The sequence below is a fragment of the Tenebrio molitor genome, chromosome 9 (assembly GCF_963966145.1).
Source record: "Tenebrio molitor chromosome 9, icTenMoli1.1, whole genome shotgun sequence".
NCBI lineage: Eukaryota > Metazoa > Arthropoda > Insecta > Coleoptera > Tenebrionidae > Tenebrio > Tenebrio molitor.
In genome coordinates this window covers 19,545,947-19,565,164 of record NC_091054.1, presented here as the reverse complement: position 1 = coordinate 19,565,164, position 19,218 = coordinate 19,545,947, and the positions used below count along the sequence as shown (strand labels likewise).

General features: G+C 35.5%; 1 protein-coding gene across 1 annotated transcript in view; it reads right to left on the bottom strand.

The window, feature by feature from the left end:
* LOC138137879 (uncharacterized) overlaps window positions 1-12,054 on the bottom strand; it is a 40,410-nt gene extending 28,356 nt beyond the window's left edge. The window contains exon 1 of the mRNA XM_069057457.1: window positions 11,801-12,054. Within this exon, the coding sequence (XP_068913558.1) occupies window positions 11,801-11,864 (64 nt within the window). The 5' untranslated portion in view covers window positions 11,865-12,054. The remainder of the gene's footprint in view (window positions 1-11,800) is intronic.
* Between the last annotated feature and the right edge of the window lie 7,164 nt (window positions 12,055-19,218).

Here is a 19,218-nt window from a genome sequence, read left to right as displayed (position 1 = left end):
GGAGTAAATCATTCCGCAAAGCTGCAGAAAGTTTTTGAAGTGAAAACTTCTTTAGGCGCACCGCGACTTTACTCCCGGTCAGTGAATTAGTTTCACCGTCACGCGTCACGTCACACGCTCCGAGATGAAAGGCTCATTCGAGTAAGTTCGGGGGAGTCGAGTTTAGCCGAGCGAGCAAAAAACAGTCAGCTGTGCGTCACTTCCAAATTTTCATTGTGTTGCAGAGCTGCGAAATTAGGTACATATAAAGACACGACAAACATTGTAAACTTAAGTACACACTTATTTTTTTAGTAAAAATTGTGCTACGGCATCACTTTTCTGTCAAGTGAAATCAACAGGTGTTGTTTTTTCTGTTTGACGAGGTTCCCCCTATCGGAGGTGTTTCAATTAGCTCCTTTAGTAGTTAGATGGAATTTTGATGGACTAATAGCGAACCGCACAATTCCGAAATTGTCCAGAATTTAGTCGGCGAACGCTTATTATTAGTAGGATAAATTTGAATTTTCCGGCTGATATCTGCGAGTTGTTGAGAAGTTCCATATCCGACAAGAAACCGCACGCTCTGCAGGGTCGGTTAAGCCGTTCGTCTAGAAAAGGTCTATTATACATGCAGATGTTTATGATTTTGTCAAAATTTAATACGAGCCGTGCCAGATTCGAGCGTATCTTAACCCGTCAAGATCCTCCCTTGCATGTAACAAGAAAATGAGTCAAGTTGTTTTATTTGCGATGCAAATAACAGCTTCCTATTCCCATTCGGCCGTTAATGGTCTGGCGTCGAGTAAAAATGTTGCTCTTTGCATGAAACTCCGATGCAGCTAATAAACGCAGCGTTCTAATTAAAAATTGATGCACAACTCGGCGCATAATTTACGAATTTTATTGTGCAATCCCCATTCAGTTTGCTTACGTGCAAATCAAATTAAACAAGTGTGCAGTCTGAAGTTTTAATTAATTTAATTCATTATAAATGCCGTGGCGAAACTCGCTAACAATTCTGAATGATTTAGGGTTTGTGTGGGGGTTTTTCGCGTGCGCTTCCTTCCCCTTTCGTTTAATTCCGATGCACAAGTGCATCATCGGTCGGCGTCAGTCGCCGGTCGTGCATCAAATTCCCGGCTTCGGACACGTATGCCTCCCCAAGTGCACCTCATCATTCACTGCACCGCGGTATTAGTCACAGGAGACCGATGCCCGGACTCCCGGAAACCTACCCACCGGTCCCATGCCGCCATAATCGACCGGTAACTTCATATAACTAATTAATTAAACCATTATTGCCGTTTTCGCCGAACGCTGGGCGGTTCTAATGCGTCACAAATCCTCCACACTGCACAAACACTGAAATTATCGACGATTTACACACGCGTACCTACAAATAAAACCGGAAGCAGATTCGAAGCTTCTATTTGCATAAAGATAAGTGGCGTGTGAAATAACCAATTTTTTTTCTATATGTACTTCCTCCAGTGTACCTAAATTTCATTTTTACAATCACAACGGGAAAAAATTGATGCATGCCCAAGGAAATTTAAAAAAATTCTTGAAGATATGTGGACTTCATAAGGAACTTTCAATACACCGATGACAAAACGTAATTCACATTAAAGGTGGTTAAGTCGTAAATTTTAGAATTTTATTACCGACAAAGTCCCTGGAATAAACTTTTAGAAAGTCCACTTTAGCATCTAAGCTTCAATCTCAACAAGAATTTACAAAAAGGCGTTATTTTATGTGACGAACACCAATCCACATGAGATTTTTGTGGGAGAATCGATTTCATTACCAAAAAAAAAAAAAAATTACGACATAAACATAACCTCACTTTTTCTCTAGACTGTACTACCGTAATTATAACGTTTAATATGTTATTATTAACTTACTGTCCACTTACTTAATTACATATAATGTTTTTGCAATTCATTAATGATTAGTCACGGTTTTCATTCATTTTAAACAATTTTACCAATGTCAATGTTATCAACTTCTCAAAAAGTCCGCTGTCCATGATTCTGATTGAAGCAAACACTTAAGATTTCTTTCCGACAATTTCATTTTTTATGTGACCAGGTCCGATCAAATCGGTACTTTTCAACTGTGTCATTGCTAGACTCATTGTTGATCACGCTGTAGATATATTGCTGAAGGAAATAAACTTCTGTGGAAAACAATTTTTACAGTTGGCAAAACGTTCTGCCGGTCATTACTTCGAAAGTGTGTTTAGATCAATTTTTGTTTAATTCCAAGTAAACGAGATCTTTAAAAAATACGGTAATGTCCGCTGCACTACAATGGGCCGTATCACGACACCGTTATTAAAGTTGCCGTTAACAAGAGTCGTGATTAAAGTAAACATAAAACGATTGTATTTTATGCAATTATAACCTGCCAGAAAGTGATGAATTCGTCACCAAGGTAATTGGAGTCATGATTAAATTTAACAAGAGTGTCGTGATACGGCCCAATGTGTTGATATATTACTAAGTGAATGAGGTTAGGTTTGTCTCTCATCTTGTTTTGCTTGTTTCTTCGATAAAATTAATAAAACGTTATTGATTCGTGATAAGATATTTTTGCAATATTGTGTACAGTTGGTTGCAAAAAAACGGGAAAACACAATTTTCCTAGTATAAATTCGGTTTTATCCATTTGTCAATTAATTGTCCACTTGACAATACCTATCAAATGATTTGTAAAAATGTCATTGAATTTTGACAATACATATGTAATTCTAACCTATCTCTCATAAGGAAGTTTTACATTGTAAAAGTGTAAATTATTATTATGACAGTTCCCGTTTTTTTTTTGCAACCAACTGTAAGAACTTGGACTTGATACGATGTAAAACGTAAATCACAAAAAAAAATATTGATGAACAAACGACTTGGTAAAGAGTTAAATAATGAAAGAATGACAAAAAGTGATCGCCATTCGGTATTTAACTATCTTTTGAATACTATCTTTGCTCAACATGTTAAAATTTTGATAAAACATTAAAATTTGCACATGTTGGGCAAAGAATAAAACATTCTACAATCTACACTCTACAGGATATTTCACGATTGAAAATGAGCCCGACGGAATTGAAAATGCAACCCACAATACATTTACAAAATTAACGTGGATATTAGTTTTTTGATTTAAAAACATAAAACATAGTCTGCTCTGCAGTTTCGCAAATTTTGACATAAACGTCATTCGCTTGGTTAAATGAAATTGTGAAAAAATCAAGAATTTTTGGGAAAATGTTTATTGTCTGCATAAACGCGCAACGGCATTTTTATTAAATCAGAATCATGTCTGTTTTCTCATTTTTCGAATACATTTTAAACTTCGTATTTTAACTTTTGCGTAAACGTCAGTTGTGACAAATAAAATTATTGGAAGCAAAGCCATCATGGATTCATAACACTAGTCTACAAATTTTGACTTTAAAAAAGTATTCTTCGCGTAAAGTACTTTTTTTTATTAATCTTCATATGCTGAATACAAAATTTATAATATATTCTTAAAATTAGTTTCCGTTTTTTGCAAAAATTAACAGAAATTATACTGTTATTCTATACATTATTCTGTATATATTGTATTCTGCTTCTGTAACATCTCGACAAACAGTCCAGCAATAATACTCGTCTACAGTGGAAAAATATTCGGAATAATTTTAACTAATTTTTGCTTGTCTACCCATGCTGAATACGAGTTGATAAGTAAAAGTCATTTATTAGTTTCAGTTTTCACGATACCTGATATCAATGATATCTTCCAAATTTAAGGATCCTAACCTTCTTGAACTTGATAATATTGATATTTACTTAGTTAGTTGGCATCAAATGTAGGAAATATTGTGTTTTAGTGCTCTGTTCTGTATTACTAAGTGATAAGAGTGTTAAAAGAGACATTTTGCTATAAAATATGATTGTTTTTTTTTTAACTTTTAACACTTTTATCACTTAGTAATACAGGACAGAGCACTAAAACACAATATTTTCAAAATTTGATGCCAACTAACTCGTAAATATCAGTATTATCAAGCTCAAGGAGGTTTGGATCGTTAAATTTGGAAGATATCATTGATATCAGATATCGTGAAAACTTAAACTAATAAATGACTTTTACTTATCAACTCCTATTCAGCATGGGTAGACAAGCAAAAATTAGTTAAAATTATTCAGAATATTTTTTCACTGTAGACCAGTGTAATTTCATTTTAAAACAATACGATATTTAAAATAGCTACGTTAACTTTGGATATGTATTATGGATTGCATTTTCAATTCCGCCGAGCTCATAATCACTCGTGAAACACCCTGATTTTTTTAATACTAATACTAGCTTGTAAAAAACAATTACATATTATCTCTTATGGCTAATGTGAGGTCTTCGCGTTGTCCAACAAAAAACGTTTGAATTTAGAGATAATCCACACCACAGCTTCTGTAGTTAAATTAGCGTAAGCTTCGAAATTTAGGTAATTATTGTTTTCATTACTACTTTGTTTTGAAAAATATTTTGCTGTGTCCAACTAAAAACCGACTTGTATGTATTAACGTTCAATTAGTAGAATGTGCCATTCGTACCTTACCGAGTTCCGTTCAACTGAATATTCGCTAGATTTTTTCGTCACTTTTGGATTTCGACGGGCTAATGATATTCAAATACTCGTACATCGGTAACGCTTTGGCCGCAAAAATCTGTTCCACACAAAAATCAACAATGAGAGGTAAAAAAAGCTAGAGCTTTTTATGACTTTTTTTATTTCGATTTTTAACTTTTTTACGATTTGGAAATATCCATACGTTGTCATTTAACGAAGAGTGTAAAGTCCGGCGAATTATAAATTTACGCTGGAGGTTTTTCATGAAAATTTACCGTGAAACGTTTCGGTAAATCAAACGGTAAACTAGACTAATAAAAAATCCGAACAATTTCGAAGGGTGTAGGAAGAAAATGTTGGACAATTTGCTTATCAGAAAATTCGAGGTGCTCGGTGTGTAAATATTTAGCGTGTTACGGGTATGGACTCGTATGACGTCGCCCATAAATATTTATTTTTCACGAATTAGCTAATGTATTGTATTTTTTGTAGATAATCAACAGACCGAAACTGTGTTGGGTTACGGAGGAAATACCGCGTGTTTAAAGCGAGTGACTCGAATTCGCTCCAAAATTGTAGACATCATTAGAAGGCCAATTTTCGATTCCGACAATCGAGAAATCTAAATATAGTAGGTTTATAACGGCCGTAATCGCGAGATCTCAGTCGCAATGTCAAACACGTAATGTAGAGGCGAAATCGTGAACGTTTTCCTGAAAACAGCAGACATCAGATGTACCTGCGTTAACCCTCTTCATTACGGGGTTCAACAGCTCCGCTCTAATTTTTACCCTTTAAAAGGCCGCAAGTGTCGAGCGAACTTCTGGCCGTTTAATAATTCACCGAATTACAGTACAATTACATTCGACCCCGACGCATCGAGGATTTGCCCATACTTCAGTCTACAACATAATTTAAGGTTGGCTTTCGGTGGCTACATATTTATTGAATATTACGCCATAAACTTGAAAGGAACGCTGAATTATTAAAAGACTACGCATTAGAGGATGTTCCGTCGGGAAACACCGGGAGATAAGTGGAAAATTTAACTGCCACGTGGCGGTTTTCACCCCTTTTCACCAATTTCTTTGGTCCATGATTAGGAAAAGCACACCGCATGGGCATTGTTTCAATTTCGCAAAGTCGCTTGATTTCAGTCGAATTCTATGGAAAATTGTGTTTTTGTGGCAGATTTTATCTTCTGATAAGGCACTTAATACACATGATTGGAATAATTATTATTTCATCACAAAACTGTTAAAAATTATATTTTATGTGCTCAAAATAGGTCATATTTTATTAAGACTTCACCACTGCAGATGAATAAATATGGAAGTTCTCCAAAGAACTTTGTACGTAAATTTTACAAAAACCCTTGAATGTCTAATTCTACTCAGTTTAAATATTTTCAAAAAATTTGCAAACGGTTGTTTGCTCATAGAAACCCAATAAATATTGATTATTAAAGACTCATATTGTCATATTGGTAACATAGGATTTGGTAGGATATTCAAACAATTTAAAATGAAATTTTTAACTGAATATTCGATAATGCAAGTAAATAGGTGCAACAAGTTCAAAGAGAAAAATACACGTCACGTGTATCCAGCCTAACTGATTATCACTTGAACCATGAGACTGCCCGTGTACTTCTTGATTTGAACGTACTATCGCTGGCCAAAAAAACCTCGTACACAGATGCCAGAACAACAGATCCAAAAATTGAAAATTTGAGTTGTGTAAACATCGCTTTTTTAATAAAGGTTATGTATGCATAGGTTTGACTTTTTGTTTGGCCAATAAAACGGTACGTTTATGAACACTAACCTCAGCAGCAATTGCCCGAATCGAAATCCCGTCTCTTAAACGTTGCGCTAGTCTGTTTTTGAATTTCAGTTAAACCCATTTATTCGCATTGACTTTGACACTGACAATAACGTTTGACGTTGTAGACTTTGATTTACAATACTAAAATTTTGGATGTACGAGTTTTTATTTGCTCAGCGATGGTACTCTACACGTCGCTATTGTTCAAAGGAGAATATTTAAAAAAATAAACTTGATTTGTAAGTACTCAAGTGAAATCGATACAAAAATATTTACTACGAACAATTTGATACAGAATTACGAATATTCTCGTTACATATTTTTATTCCAATTCATAACGAAATTAAAACTCGGAAATAAAACCGAACCATCTGGAACATTTTGTAATAATTTACATAAGTGTCTAATGATGCAATGTTTTTTTTTATTGAAATAAAGTCCAATTTATTTAAAAGCAATTGATTGGACGTTCTACTTTTAAATTAAACTCACAGGACTTGAAAATGCAAATAATGGACGAATTAACGTCAAACACTTTTGTTATTTTTAACACAACGTCATTTTGCTTGTTTTCCTATTTAAAATTAGTACCATCACGATAAAATTTGATCTAATTTTTTGTTTGATATGGTTGCTTCATATTGTTATTTACTTAAAATTAATTTTTCCTTGCGATAAGAGGTTCATACCACGAAACTGTTCTTTCATTTAGTAGATCTATTAATGCCAATTTCGGCCCAAAGGATAATCCTGCAGATGCGCTGGTCAGTCTGCAGAGTAAAAACATAAACAACACAAAAAGTGAGGTTTGATTTAAACTGATCTGTGATTTGGAATCCGTGGTGCGTTCACAATCAACTCTTCAACGCCAACATTGAGGATAAATTTAAATGAACACCCGATACAATTTAATATTGGACGAAGACAAAAAGCAAAAAATGAGGGAAACATTTTTTGGAAATTAATGAGTAACGCAAAATCCTTTAAACTTTGTTAAAAAATAGTTCCATTTTTACCATTAATTTAAAAAAAAATGGCTAAAAATTTAGTATATATGTATTTCAAAGCAATGCATTAATATATCTATTTCATTTTTTTTTCAGTTCTTTTAAAATTCCCACTTCCGGATAGTGCGTAACAATTTTTGGATCAACGATTTTTAATGGAAAATAATTATTAACAGGTTTGTTTACTCCAACTAGGTTAGGTACACAAACCGTAAAAGTGTACTTATCATTAATTATTAATGAACAACAACTAAAATAGCGTCTCTACTGTTGGGACTTTGTTGATTTTTTAATTCTCATAAATAAGTAACAGAGTTTTTCTCTTTTAACAACATTTGATAAGCTCTCAAAATCACATTGTACCTACCAGGCTTTAGCTATTTTTTAATTACAAACTTTTTCATTCATCTGCCTTTGGGGAGGCTGGTTTCCCCTAAAAAAGGATAATAAATTATTTTAATTTCAATACCTCCGGACAAAGAGACCTGGCACTTACTCAGACCTTATTGATATTTGACAATCTTTCCATTGTCGATTTGACTTCGCGAGTGTATTTTTTCAAATGTTAAAAGGAACGAAGAGTGAGGCGCAGAGCGCGATCTTGGAATGAGTTTAAAATATGTATGTAGAGATCACCGCTAGTTTCTAAATTAATTCCAAGGCTTTAAACTGCAAAGAAAAAACCGCTAACCGAAACACGAGTTGCACAACACTTAACCGGCTGCCATTGAACTATGGAAACAATCTCCGACACCTTTATCATTTTCATTTCCTACAAATCTCTCACCTACCCCTGGCGCTTGCTCCGGGAAAACGAAATTAAATTAAAAACAAGCTAATTTTAAAAGCCGGACTTGTCAACGTTTCACGAGCACACGTGTTGTTTTACGGCGTCCACGGCAGATAATTAAAATGTTTTAATTGCGACATGGAAGAGCGTCGTTTGCGACACAAATAAAATTGCACAATCGCTAATTTTCGTCCTTTGAAATAATCTATAAATTAATCGCGGTGCATAGTTGAACCGGCTCGGCCACATGTGGAGGACATATTAATAAAATAAAGGTCACAACCATCGATTCGAATCAAAATTGAAAGCACACATGTATTACATTGCCGTAAATTCGTTTTAAGACCGGTTTAAACAAGCGACACGTTTCAGGACGGTTTTTATAGTCGAGTAAGCCACGAAATTGCATTGTTTTTTGATTTTTTTTCCAGGACACAATACCAGGCAAAAATGAATGGGGGCGGCAACGACGGGAGCGGCGATTTTGTTGCGACCAAAAACTTTGCCAATTAGAACGACCAAAAATGTTTCGAGGTGCGATCACCCGAGATCCCAAAGTGATTACGTCACCGGTCGCGAGTACCGCGATTCCATTACCTTAGATAAGCGTAACAGATGTGTACATTTCTCCCTCCACCCGTCCAAAATCGTACGATAGTTTTGAACCAATCACGGACGAGAGATCGTGGGCTCGTCCGCTTCCCTCGCCCCTCACACGACGTCACGCCAAGGCCATCACCTTTGCGTACCTGTTAGTTGGGGCTCAGCAGTACCGAAACTGTCGCGCTAATTGTACTAATTGACAAATGTGTGTCACAAGCCAGATTGAGACGCTCCTGGACCACCACGCTTTTCGACCATCTGTGGAACTTTGACAGAGACGAGGAAGTTCTCCAGAGAAAAATCGGTACCACCTGGGTTCTAGAACTTCTAGAATGTTCCAGGAGCCGGGTTGGTTGTCACTGATCGACTTGTGAATGGACCAAAATAGAATCCGGTGACTGGATTAGTTAGTTTATCGGCACTGCATCGGCTAAAAATGTTTCTGGTCAACCTTGCAAGTAGAAAATGACTCGCAATGAGAAATGGCGTGATCGATGATAACATTGATAACGCTAGGTGTAATAGCGGTTTTATCACAGGACTTAACTGCTATTGTTTACGTAATAATTTTCGCCAAACTGATAAGTTTGTATTATTATTGGGGTCTAGCGTCGACAGATGCTGAGCAAAAGCAGGTCCTACTTTCAATATAAACGAAGCCGAGAAATTGCAAAGGATTGTCAATCAATTATTCTCCAACTGTTTTGTAAACTAAACTTCCTATTTTTTATCTACACACATACATCTACAATTAATACCGTTACGACGAAATTGAAAAATGCATTTTGGCAATCGAAAGAACTGTCGAAGATCAAAATGTCCCGGGTTTGTTATTTTGTAAACAAATGATCATGCAAAATATTCGTTCAAATGTCGAAAGGATTCGACGAAGGGAGAAACATTCATTAACTTTTCATTGGCGACTCTTCAAGAGAAATCAGTCTAAAACGCGATTTATTCTATTAAAAAAATTAACCGCATCAATTCATCGATAGTACCAACAATAAAGAATACATCTTTTCAGTTAAGAGAAAGGAAATTAACAAAATAATAAAAGTGGAATTGATTAGCGCACTAGGTCCGAAACATTCTAGAAATAAATAATTAAGTATAAGATACATGCTTGGGCATATAAAAGTACCAACAACAAGAAGACTGTATCTTTGGGAGTATACACAATAACGGGTTTTTTTAACTTGGCGTCGAAGAATCGATTATGAACGAACCACCGGATTACAACTCTGATCAGCTGTTTAAATCTAACACAACTTTTTGCGTTGTTTGTGTTTTTAATCTGCAATTTGAAAAATCTGTGTTTTTAAGACGAGTGGTTCATTCACAATCGATTCTTCAACGCCAACTTCGACGCGAAATTTTAAAAAACACCTTTACATCCCTCCTGATTACTCAAACATCCCCTTCCCATTTCGAGTTTTTATTAAAATACTGCCTACACTACGCTAATTTTATCGACGCAATTTATCGTTGTTATGATCCTGAAGTGGTCCTGTTGTTTTACACATAATAAAGATTAAAGACGTCATAAAACAACAGAAAAAACACTGCATGCGTCAGGTACAAAAATATTTTCACGAATGTGATCTGAAAAATATTGTCCCTCAAATTGCGTCTCCCAATTCGCGTTTGTCGTCAATACCTAATCCCCATTTGCGATTCCCACAATTTGTAATCTTTATTTTAACGTAAATTGTGCCAACAATTAACGCGAACGATAAGAAAGCTTCAAAGAGATAAATGGTGCTTCTTTACTCGGAAGAATAGTAATTTTATTAGGCCGATAACGAGTTCTGCTGAAGTAATTCGGTAAATAAAATATCGTGACGACATTTCCTTCTATTGTGAAACGTCAAGCCACGAGCGGAATAATTCGGACGTGGAGAATGTTTACCAATTGTAATTGGCACGGAAAAGACCAGATAAATAATAATTAAAAATATTTACGGTTCGAGCTTTTGATGATTAATCGCTTGGACATTCCAAGGATAAACAAAGTAAAAGTTGCGACGATGAGGGGCAGGACTTGGTCCTGGAGCACCGCGCGAGCAGAAGCAACAATATTTGGAGTAAACAAAACGCGTTGTTTGTGGTTTGACGGGATTCGGTGATTTTTGAATTTGAACAATTTTTTTTCGATGTTTTGTTTAACAATCGGTCAGATTCCGTCGGGGGCTCGACTTGTGGTGTCACAAATAGGCACCTGGAGACGATGGACTATTTGTGCTTCCGCCAATTTCGCCCCACGTGACTCTAGCAACTCTATTTTCGCGATTGTAAACAAGCCCAAGAAAAATACTATAAAAATGTGAACCACGTAACATTGACGTATGTATTTCAGAGGTGGCTTATTATTTCGGCCGCATCGGTTATAAATTTATCAAAACATGTGTGTGGGCATAAATCAGGCCTCGATAATACCAAAGTAAATTGATTCTTTTTTTTTGAAAGGGCTGATGATTGGTGGCGTGAGAAAAAACGCGAAAAGTGCACCGGCCCCGCTAGGGTGTGATATTGAAAAAGTTTGAGATAATACGGGAGAATTGTCTCGATCGGGGGAAGTTTTCGGCGTGCGGGGGCGGCGTTATTTACCTGATTTTGTCAAGTTTCTGATTCGTGTCGTTGGTCGCGATGTAAAAATAAACGAATTTCTTTAACGTGATTATGAGTCGGGGGCCGGTGACGTTTCAGATTGGCGCGAATCAATAGGAAGCCCCCGAAGTCGAGGCGCTTTTCGCCGAAAATGAGCTTAATTATATAGAAAATCACTTTTGGAGCAGTAACTGGATGTCAATTTGTGCGGGGGCTTGTTAGCGGAAATCTTGTGGCAATTAAAGCGAGCGCGTCTGTGCCGATTTTGTCGAAAAGCTACCCGAAATCTCGAAAAAATGCCAAGAGAAAAAGGCTGGGCCGCGTGGCGTCACTCGAAAATATCGAAAAAAATTGAAACGTTTGACTTACCGGTGATGAATAGCGCTGACAGGACAGCAAAGGTGCGTTTGACTTGTTTGAAAACGTTATTCATAATAGGCCGGTGTGTGGCACGACAACGTCGAAATACTCGGACCAAATCGCAGGGGTGCACTTTCGGTTTCGGTAGTCACGTGGACGGGGCTGCGAACGCGAAAGCGACTACACCTTCCAATGGTAGAGCGGAGACTGACTACTTCGGCGAGTCAAACGTGGCGCCAACGCCAACGTTGAGCTAGTCTACAACGTGCCCATTTCAAATCGAGGTCCACGTAGTCGCCGCCGTCACTTTATCGTACCTGTGGCGCACACGTGTCTAAAAGAGGACAGCGTGATAGTGCGGTCGGTGGGATTCTCCGTGGTGAATAGATCACGCCACTAGAAGTTGTATAATGGCAATGGACTAACGTAGTTGTAAAAATTCGGTGGGGAATTATCGTTATTGGGTGACGAACCATCGTATGATTTTTATTCACTATTCCTGTAACAGGATGCGTGAAATTCTGACATGATTCTCGAATTTAGTCGGCTCATGCCCAGGACCGGCTTCGCCAACCGGCACGTATAACGTGTCATTGGGGCAGCGCGCCTAATACTAAAACTAAAGTTCCTCTGGAATTTTCTCACAAATAAAGAAAAGTCTCAACGAGGAAATCGTATCGACGTGTTCGTAAAGGATAAATATTTATCTATATCTGATCTGACCATTCTTGCCATTTTTAACGGATCAGTTCGTGTCCAATTAACCGATAGAGACACATGTAAGTAATAATATCGGGTGTTTTTTTAAATTTCACCTCGTAGTAGGCGTTGAAGAGTCGATGTGAACGCACCACTCGTGTAAAACGTCAGATTTAAACAGCTGACAGGTGATCCGTAACCCGTATAGTGCATTCACAATCGACTCTTCAACGCCTACTATGAGGTGAAATTTAAAAAAACACCCGATACCACATAGCTTATCAAGAAACAATTAAAGATATAAAAAATTGAACACCTGTTTTTGAGTAACTGTATTTTTAAAATGATCGAATTTGCTGAAAATTCAGGGACCGCTAAAAAACTACATACAGCATGTCCCAAAATTAACGCACTAACTACTTACATACTACCTTATCGAGAATGTTTAAATGTATACATAAGAAAAATATAGGAAAAATTCTTCAGACTTACATTTTCAAATCGGGGGGATTAAATGTAAATAAATTCGGCATCTTTGCATGTTATAGGTACGAGTACTATTCCGGAAACGGAATCTTGGCCACAAATGACATTTAACTGACAAATAGGTGTGAACTAGCCTTATTGAATATAACCCAACTTTTGACTCGATAGTGCCATTTCCCTGCTTTTTTAATGTCACAACAAAAACTTCAAAGTGATTTTTAATAAATGTTATTTATTAATGACACTAATGCTTGGTTTACTTCATTTTTTTAGAAATGTCTAAAAATTGTTGGCCAAGATTCCGTGTCCGGAATAGTAAGTAAAGTCAAAAAACCATCAACGTCGCATTTTCCTCGATAATTACTATCGGCAACGCTGTCTAGTGTAAAATTTGGTGAGACTTGTAATTTTGAAGTTAAATGTTTATTAAGTGTCTTGTTCTTCTGGGCATGTTTAAGTAAAAATAATAAGAATCAATAAATAAATGAAACATGCTGCTAATAAAACAGTATGAACGAAATTCAAAGCAATTGAATTTTATTTTGAATCAAATAAATGTCATAATGTATAGTTACAAACATATAGGAAAAAATATCTACGTAGGGTTTTTTAAATTTTACCAACCTAAAGCAAAGGGTGGTGGTTTTTTGATTTTTGAATGGACTTTACATAGTTTGAATAATAAAATTTACCTATATTTTTTTAACATTATAGCAACGTGACAAATGAAAATAAAAATAAAATACTGACACTAAACTCATTTAATTTTGACTCCCATGGTGCTATATCAAATAAATCAATTATTGAATTGAAATGGCTTGCAAACCCAAACATAGCAAATACACGGTGTCCCAGAACAGATTGTCGTCGGCATTTGTCTGTTTTCTCTGGGACGCGAGTTCTGGGACAGCTTCATAGTTCAATTATTTCATCAACCGACTTATTGCGGAATCAGGCGATTCAAAATCAAAGAAATTCCTTTTCTAGAGGATTTCCGTTGCTATTCAACGTGGAAACGCTACAAGCATTCGGGGCACTTTTCCAGATTCCGCATTATTATCGGAAATTTTGACAATATTAATATTTTTGTAGTAAATAACATTTTGACTGTTTTGTTTTTATTATGTAACTTATTGGCCAGCAACCAACCAGTCTTTTGTGTGACGACAGGAGATAAGCATTTTCTCCTCGAGAATTTTAAGATCGCTGTCTGAATTACTAATTGTTGTATCATCAGCATATAGTACTCTCAGCAGGTTCTATACTTTGAGGTAGATCATTTATGTAGATTAAAAATAAAATTGGACCAAGTATGGACTCTTGAGGGACCCCATGAATTACGCTACAACTGCTGGATAGAATTCCTTGAATGCTCACCACTTGCCGTCTGTCACTCAAGTAAGATTTAATAAGATTAACAATTTCAGAATCGAAATTATAATACTTAAGTTTTCTCAATAGGATCTGATGCGAAACCGTATCAAACGCTTTACTCAAGTCGAGGAAAAGTACAACATGGTAGCGCTTATCATCAAAGCTTTGAGTAATTTTATCAATAAGTGTTAAAATAGCATGTGAGGTGGAAACATTTTTTCTGAAGCCAAACTGATTATCGGCGAACAAGCTAGTTTGCTCAAAATAGCAAAAATTTTAGACAAAATCGGAAGTATGTAGTACTCCGGCAAAATTGCCGTGCCACCGGGTGGTGGAGGGAAATAATTGTAATTAGCAATAATACAACGCAACCAAAGATATACATCACTACCTTGCAATGTTGTTAAATATGCCGCCAGAAATCAAAACTGATTGTGAAACGAAAAAACATCTACCAGTTAGCCAGAAACTAGCCATTAGCCAACTGTTAGAAGGAATCTGCTGCCTTACATTTTTGATATGATTACGATATCTTTTGTTTGTCACCACAAACCACATAGCCTCCAACCTAACCAAATTTATGGCAACCTAGTAACGAATATCCCTAAATCCGAGGGAGTAATTTTTTGTTGACAAATTTACATGTACAGTCGTTGACCAAAATAAAATAGGACAAAGTGTTACCTTAGACAGTTTCACAATTCAAAAATTTGTGTAGTGTAACTGAGGCGTATGTGTCTCAGATTACAACTTGATTTGACTTGATTTGACGATTGATTTACAAAAAGTTAGGTTGTGTTTTTTCACTTGTCATCTCGTCACTGTCACTTTGTTCAATTGAATGATTCTGAGTTTTTGAAATATTGTCGAATGATGACACTTATCAGAATTGTTTTTTTATTTTTGACACTTTTGTTTCCTAAGAGATGGATTTCGCAAAAATATCGAATTACACAATCAAAATTTACTTTGTCCTATTTTATTTTGGTCAACGACTGTACATAAACCTTGTTCACGTTGAGTTGAACATTTCAAGGTCAAATTATGTAATTTTTTGGATCTGTAATTATGTTTTGTAAATAGTGACATGCAGCTAACCAACATAATGCGATTTAGCAATGCTTAATCCAACGTGAACGGTGTTTACCTGCATGTCACTATTTACAAAACATAATTACAGAGCCAAAAAATTAAATTATTTGACCTTGAAATCGTCAACTCATGTCATGTCATGTTGGTATGAGCCAAACAGTGATTTTCACAGTAATACGGTTAGTCACACTGAGTGTCAACATTTTTTTAATGTGACTGAGCCTGCGCCCTGACGAGCGAGGGTTTATTTCAAATTCGAAAAAGATTTCTGCTGATTTCTCATTCAATTTGTTTTGAAAATGAATTCGCGGAAGAAAGGTACGGGAAGTGAAGTGAACATAACCTTAACTATGATTTGGTGTCAAATTGTTATACAGCTGGTCCATATGCGCACATTTTAGGGTGGTACGGAGTGGTTTTTTACTTAATTTTGACATTGACAATTGTTTATTAAAAACATTTCACTATAGGTATATGCCGTTCACGATTATTTTAAACACGCAGGAGGCCGCGATATTTTTTTGTTAGATTGGCGTCAGGTCCTGTCATATGACGTTTCGTTTTTAAATATTCGCATTGTTGTCAATTCCGTCATTAATTTAGTTAATAAGAATTTACCCAGAACTGCCCTACAAATATGTATGTTTCATTTCAATTACAATTTTACGATTATTGTTCCTAATGCGTTCAATTATTTAAAAAATGTAACAATTTGGGAGCAGTGTTCGGTTGAATTATAACCTAAAATAGATTTATTAAGACAAATCACAATACTGCCAACTAAAATGTCAGATTTTCATAGATAGTCCGAATTTGAAATAATCGTGAATGGTTTATATAGTCTGTTTTTTAAACAAAGAACCACAACACCGCATTTTACACCTAAAATAGAGCTGACAACATTGTATACTTTTGACCGAGGGTGAAAAATCTCATCATATAAAAATTAGGTTATTATTATTTATTAGAGATATTAGTAGCGCAGCATGTTAATAAAGTTAATGACAACTAATTGGAAAGTTTAATAAGTGTCTCACTTTGCGAGGCATTTTTAGTAACACGTTCAAATTTTAAATGCGAGTTTGCGTACTTTCAAGGACATTAAAAATGACTTAAAATGAATTTTATATTTGCAAATCTAGATCACAGGTCGTGGTTCTTTGATTAAAAAACAGACTATATGTATGAGCCATTCAAAAAATTCCCGACTTTTTTGACATTTCGAGTTTCTCAAAATGATATATGTAATTAGTGATATATTTTTTTAAATTTGGGTCGGTAATAGGATGTTTAGGTCCTATGTACAGTTAATTAAAATATTAGGTGGTTAGTACTCATGAAATAATAGTTATTTGTATCATTCGTGTATCACTAGACCAGAAACGGCACGTTTGCGAGTGCGAGTAAATTTGCGAGCCGAGGCGCATAGCCGAGGCTTGCAAATGCGAGTACTCGCAAAACCGTTTCTGGACGTGTGATACACAAAATTTTTGGTGTCGACTTTTGCAGATACCTATTTGTTAAATAAAAGTTAAAGCACTTGTTTTAATAATTGGCATTAGGGACTTTTTTTGTGTTGGCAACACTGAAACATTTAAATTTAAAAATCAATATCACTCTTGTTTCCTGGCATTTATTAAGTTTAATTAATTTGTGTTTTTCTGACATTTTCCTACTTCCCTACTTTTAGCCGGACTAGGCCGGCAATACATGTGTTTCTGGACGATTTCGAGATCTGTAAATTACCAAATTCCGGCCGGAGGCACGAAAACTAAAAAAAATACATATAAAATTGCAAATGACAGTAAATGTCACGGGAGAACGTTTAGCTTTTACATCTGGGTGGATGTAACCCATGGATGTGCTGAATAAAACTGTGTCATAATTCGTTCCGATTTGTTCTTCTTCAACCTCCTTCAAGATCACAGACACTTTTACTATAAAAATAACAACACAGAAATGCCATTCTGTTTCAATTTTATTGTCATATAAATCATATGATTAGAAATTACTAATTAGACATACGTATTTGCAAAGTTTTTTTTTTACTTCTTGTACTAAGTTCTAGGCCCGTCAGCAAATTAGGATTATTAAATATACATTTTGCAGTTTTTTTTTCTACTTTGCGTCTGTATGAAAGCTAAACCAAAACCCATTTTGGTTGCTGTAATAGAAATTCGCGTTTTAAAACAAACTAGTACAAATTTACTTTTTCAAGGTTGTCATTTCTGAACTTGGAATGACGAAAATGAAATGTCAAAATAACAGAACGAATTTTAATTTAAGTTGTTTACGTGGAATATACAATAATTGCAAACATTAATCATTACATTAGACGTGTCTTGGGCAGTGCGACTAATCTCGTATTTCTGGCAGGTGCATATGTTACGGACAAAGACGATAATTCGGCCAATAACGTTATTGGCCGGTCAATGACGATAATGGCCAGTCAAGTTGGACATTAACCATAATGACCGGCCAGTAACGTTAATGTCCATGTAATTTGGGCAATGTTAATAATTCATTCATAACATAAAATAATACCAGCGCGCTGCATAAAAAAATTTGCAATTCGAAGTACCATGGATCACTCTCATGCCACAACAAAAATGAATAATTTTGAGTACTCTCAATATTATTTGAAAAATTTGTATTTTTCACTTTGTTCTAATTAGCTATTTATGCACCAAGGGCGTTACAACGATGATTATGCCCGGAGAACGATGAATCCAGCTCGAGGGCTTTAGCCCGAGAGATGGATATCGTTCGATGGGCGTAATCATTCGGTGACGCCGTGGTGCATACCAGATTTTATTTTTCACTATACGTGTTCTTTAAAAAATTTCATTACGCCCGCTTATTCTTATTACACCCTGTTATTATTCCCCGGTTGTTATGGACATGTTTACGTATTTCGTATCCTAGGAGTTATCATGCAATTATAGTAAAGTGAAAAATAAAAAAAAAAATTAGTTTTTTTTTATTTACTTACGTTACCAAGTAAAATTTGATAAGTGTGAATAATATTTTTTCACATAGTACCTACTTCAACACATTTGATAAATAAAAATACTGAAAGAAAACAATATTTGTATTGTCTAGTTTCAATAATAATCATGTAACCTACGAGTATATCAGCATTACCCAGCCGTTTTTGACCATTATCATTAATGACCGGGCAATGCTGTTAGCGTTAGAATAAAAATGACATTTTTAATAACATTGCCCACTCACCACGGGCCATAACGTTAATGTCCGGTCATTATCAATAATCGCCAGGAAAAATGGACATTCACGTCATTGTCCGGCCATTATCGTCAATGTCCATTTATCGTCTTTGTCCGTAACACATACACAATTGTCTTCGCTCATTTTTAATTTATTAATAATAATAACAATTTGAAATTTGAATCTTCCAAATAATATGACATTTGTTGGCAACCACGACAAAATTCCCCAGATTTAAAAATTGTTCATTAGCACTTAAAAATGATTTCAAAGGTGCAAAATAGAAAAAATAGTGAATGATATTTCGTTTATAAGGCATTTTGTAGCACTTAGCCAGGCCGCACACTACAGACTTTTTGATCGGCCGACAATTAATTTTTTGTTAATAACTTATTAAGCAATCAACTAAACTGTCACAAAAATCACTACAAACACCTACAGTACACTACAGAATTTTGATCGGCTGACAGTATAGTTGATTGCTTGCGTAATAAGTTACTAACAAAAAACTAAACTGTCGGCCGATCAACAAAAGTCTGTAGTGTGTG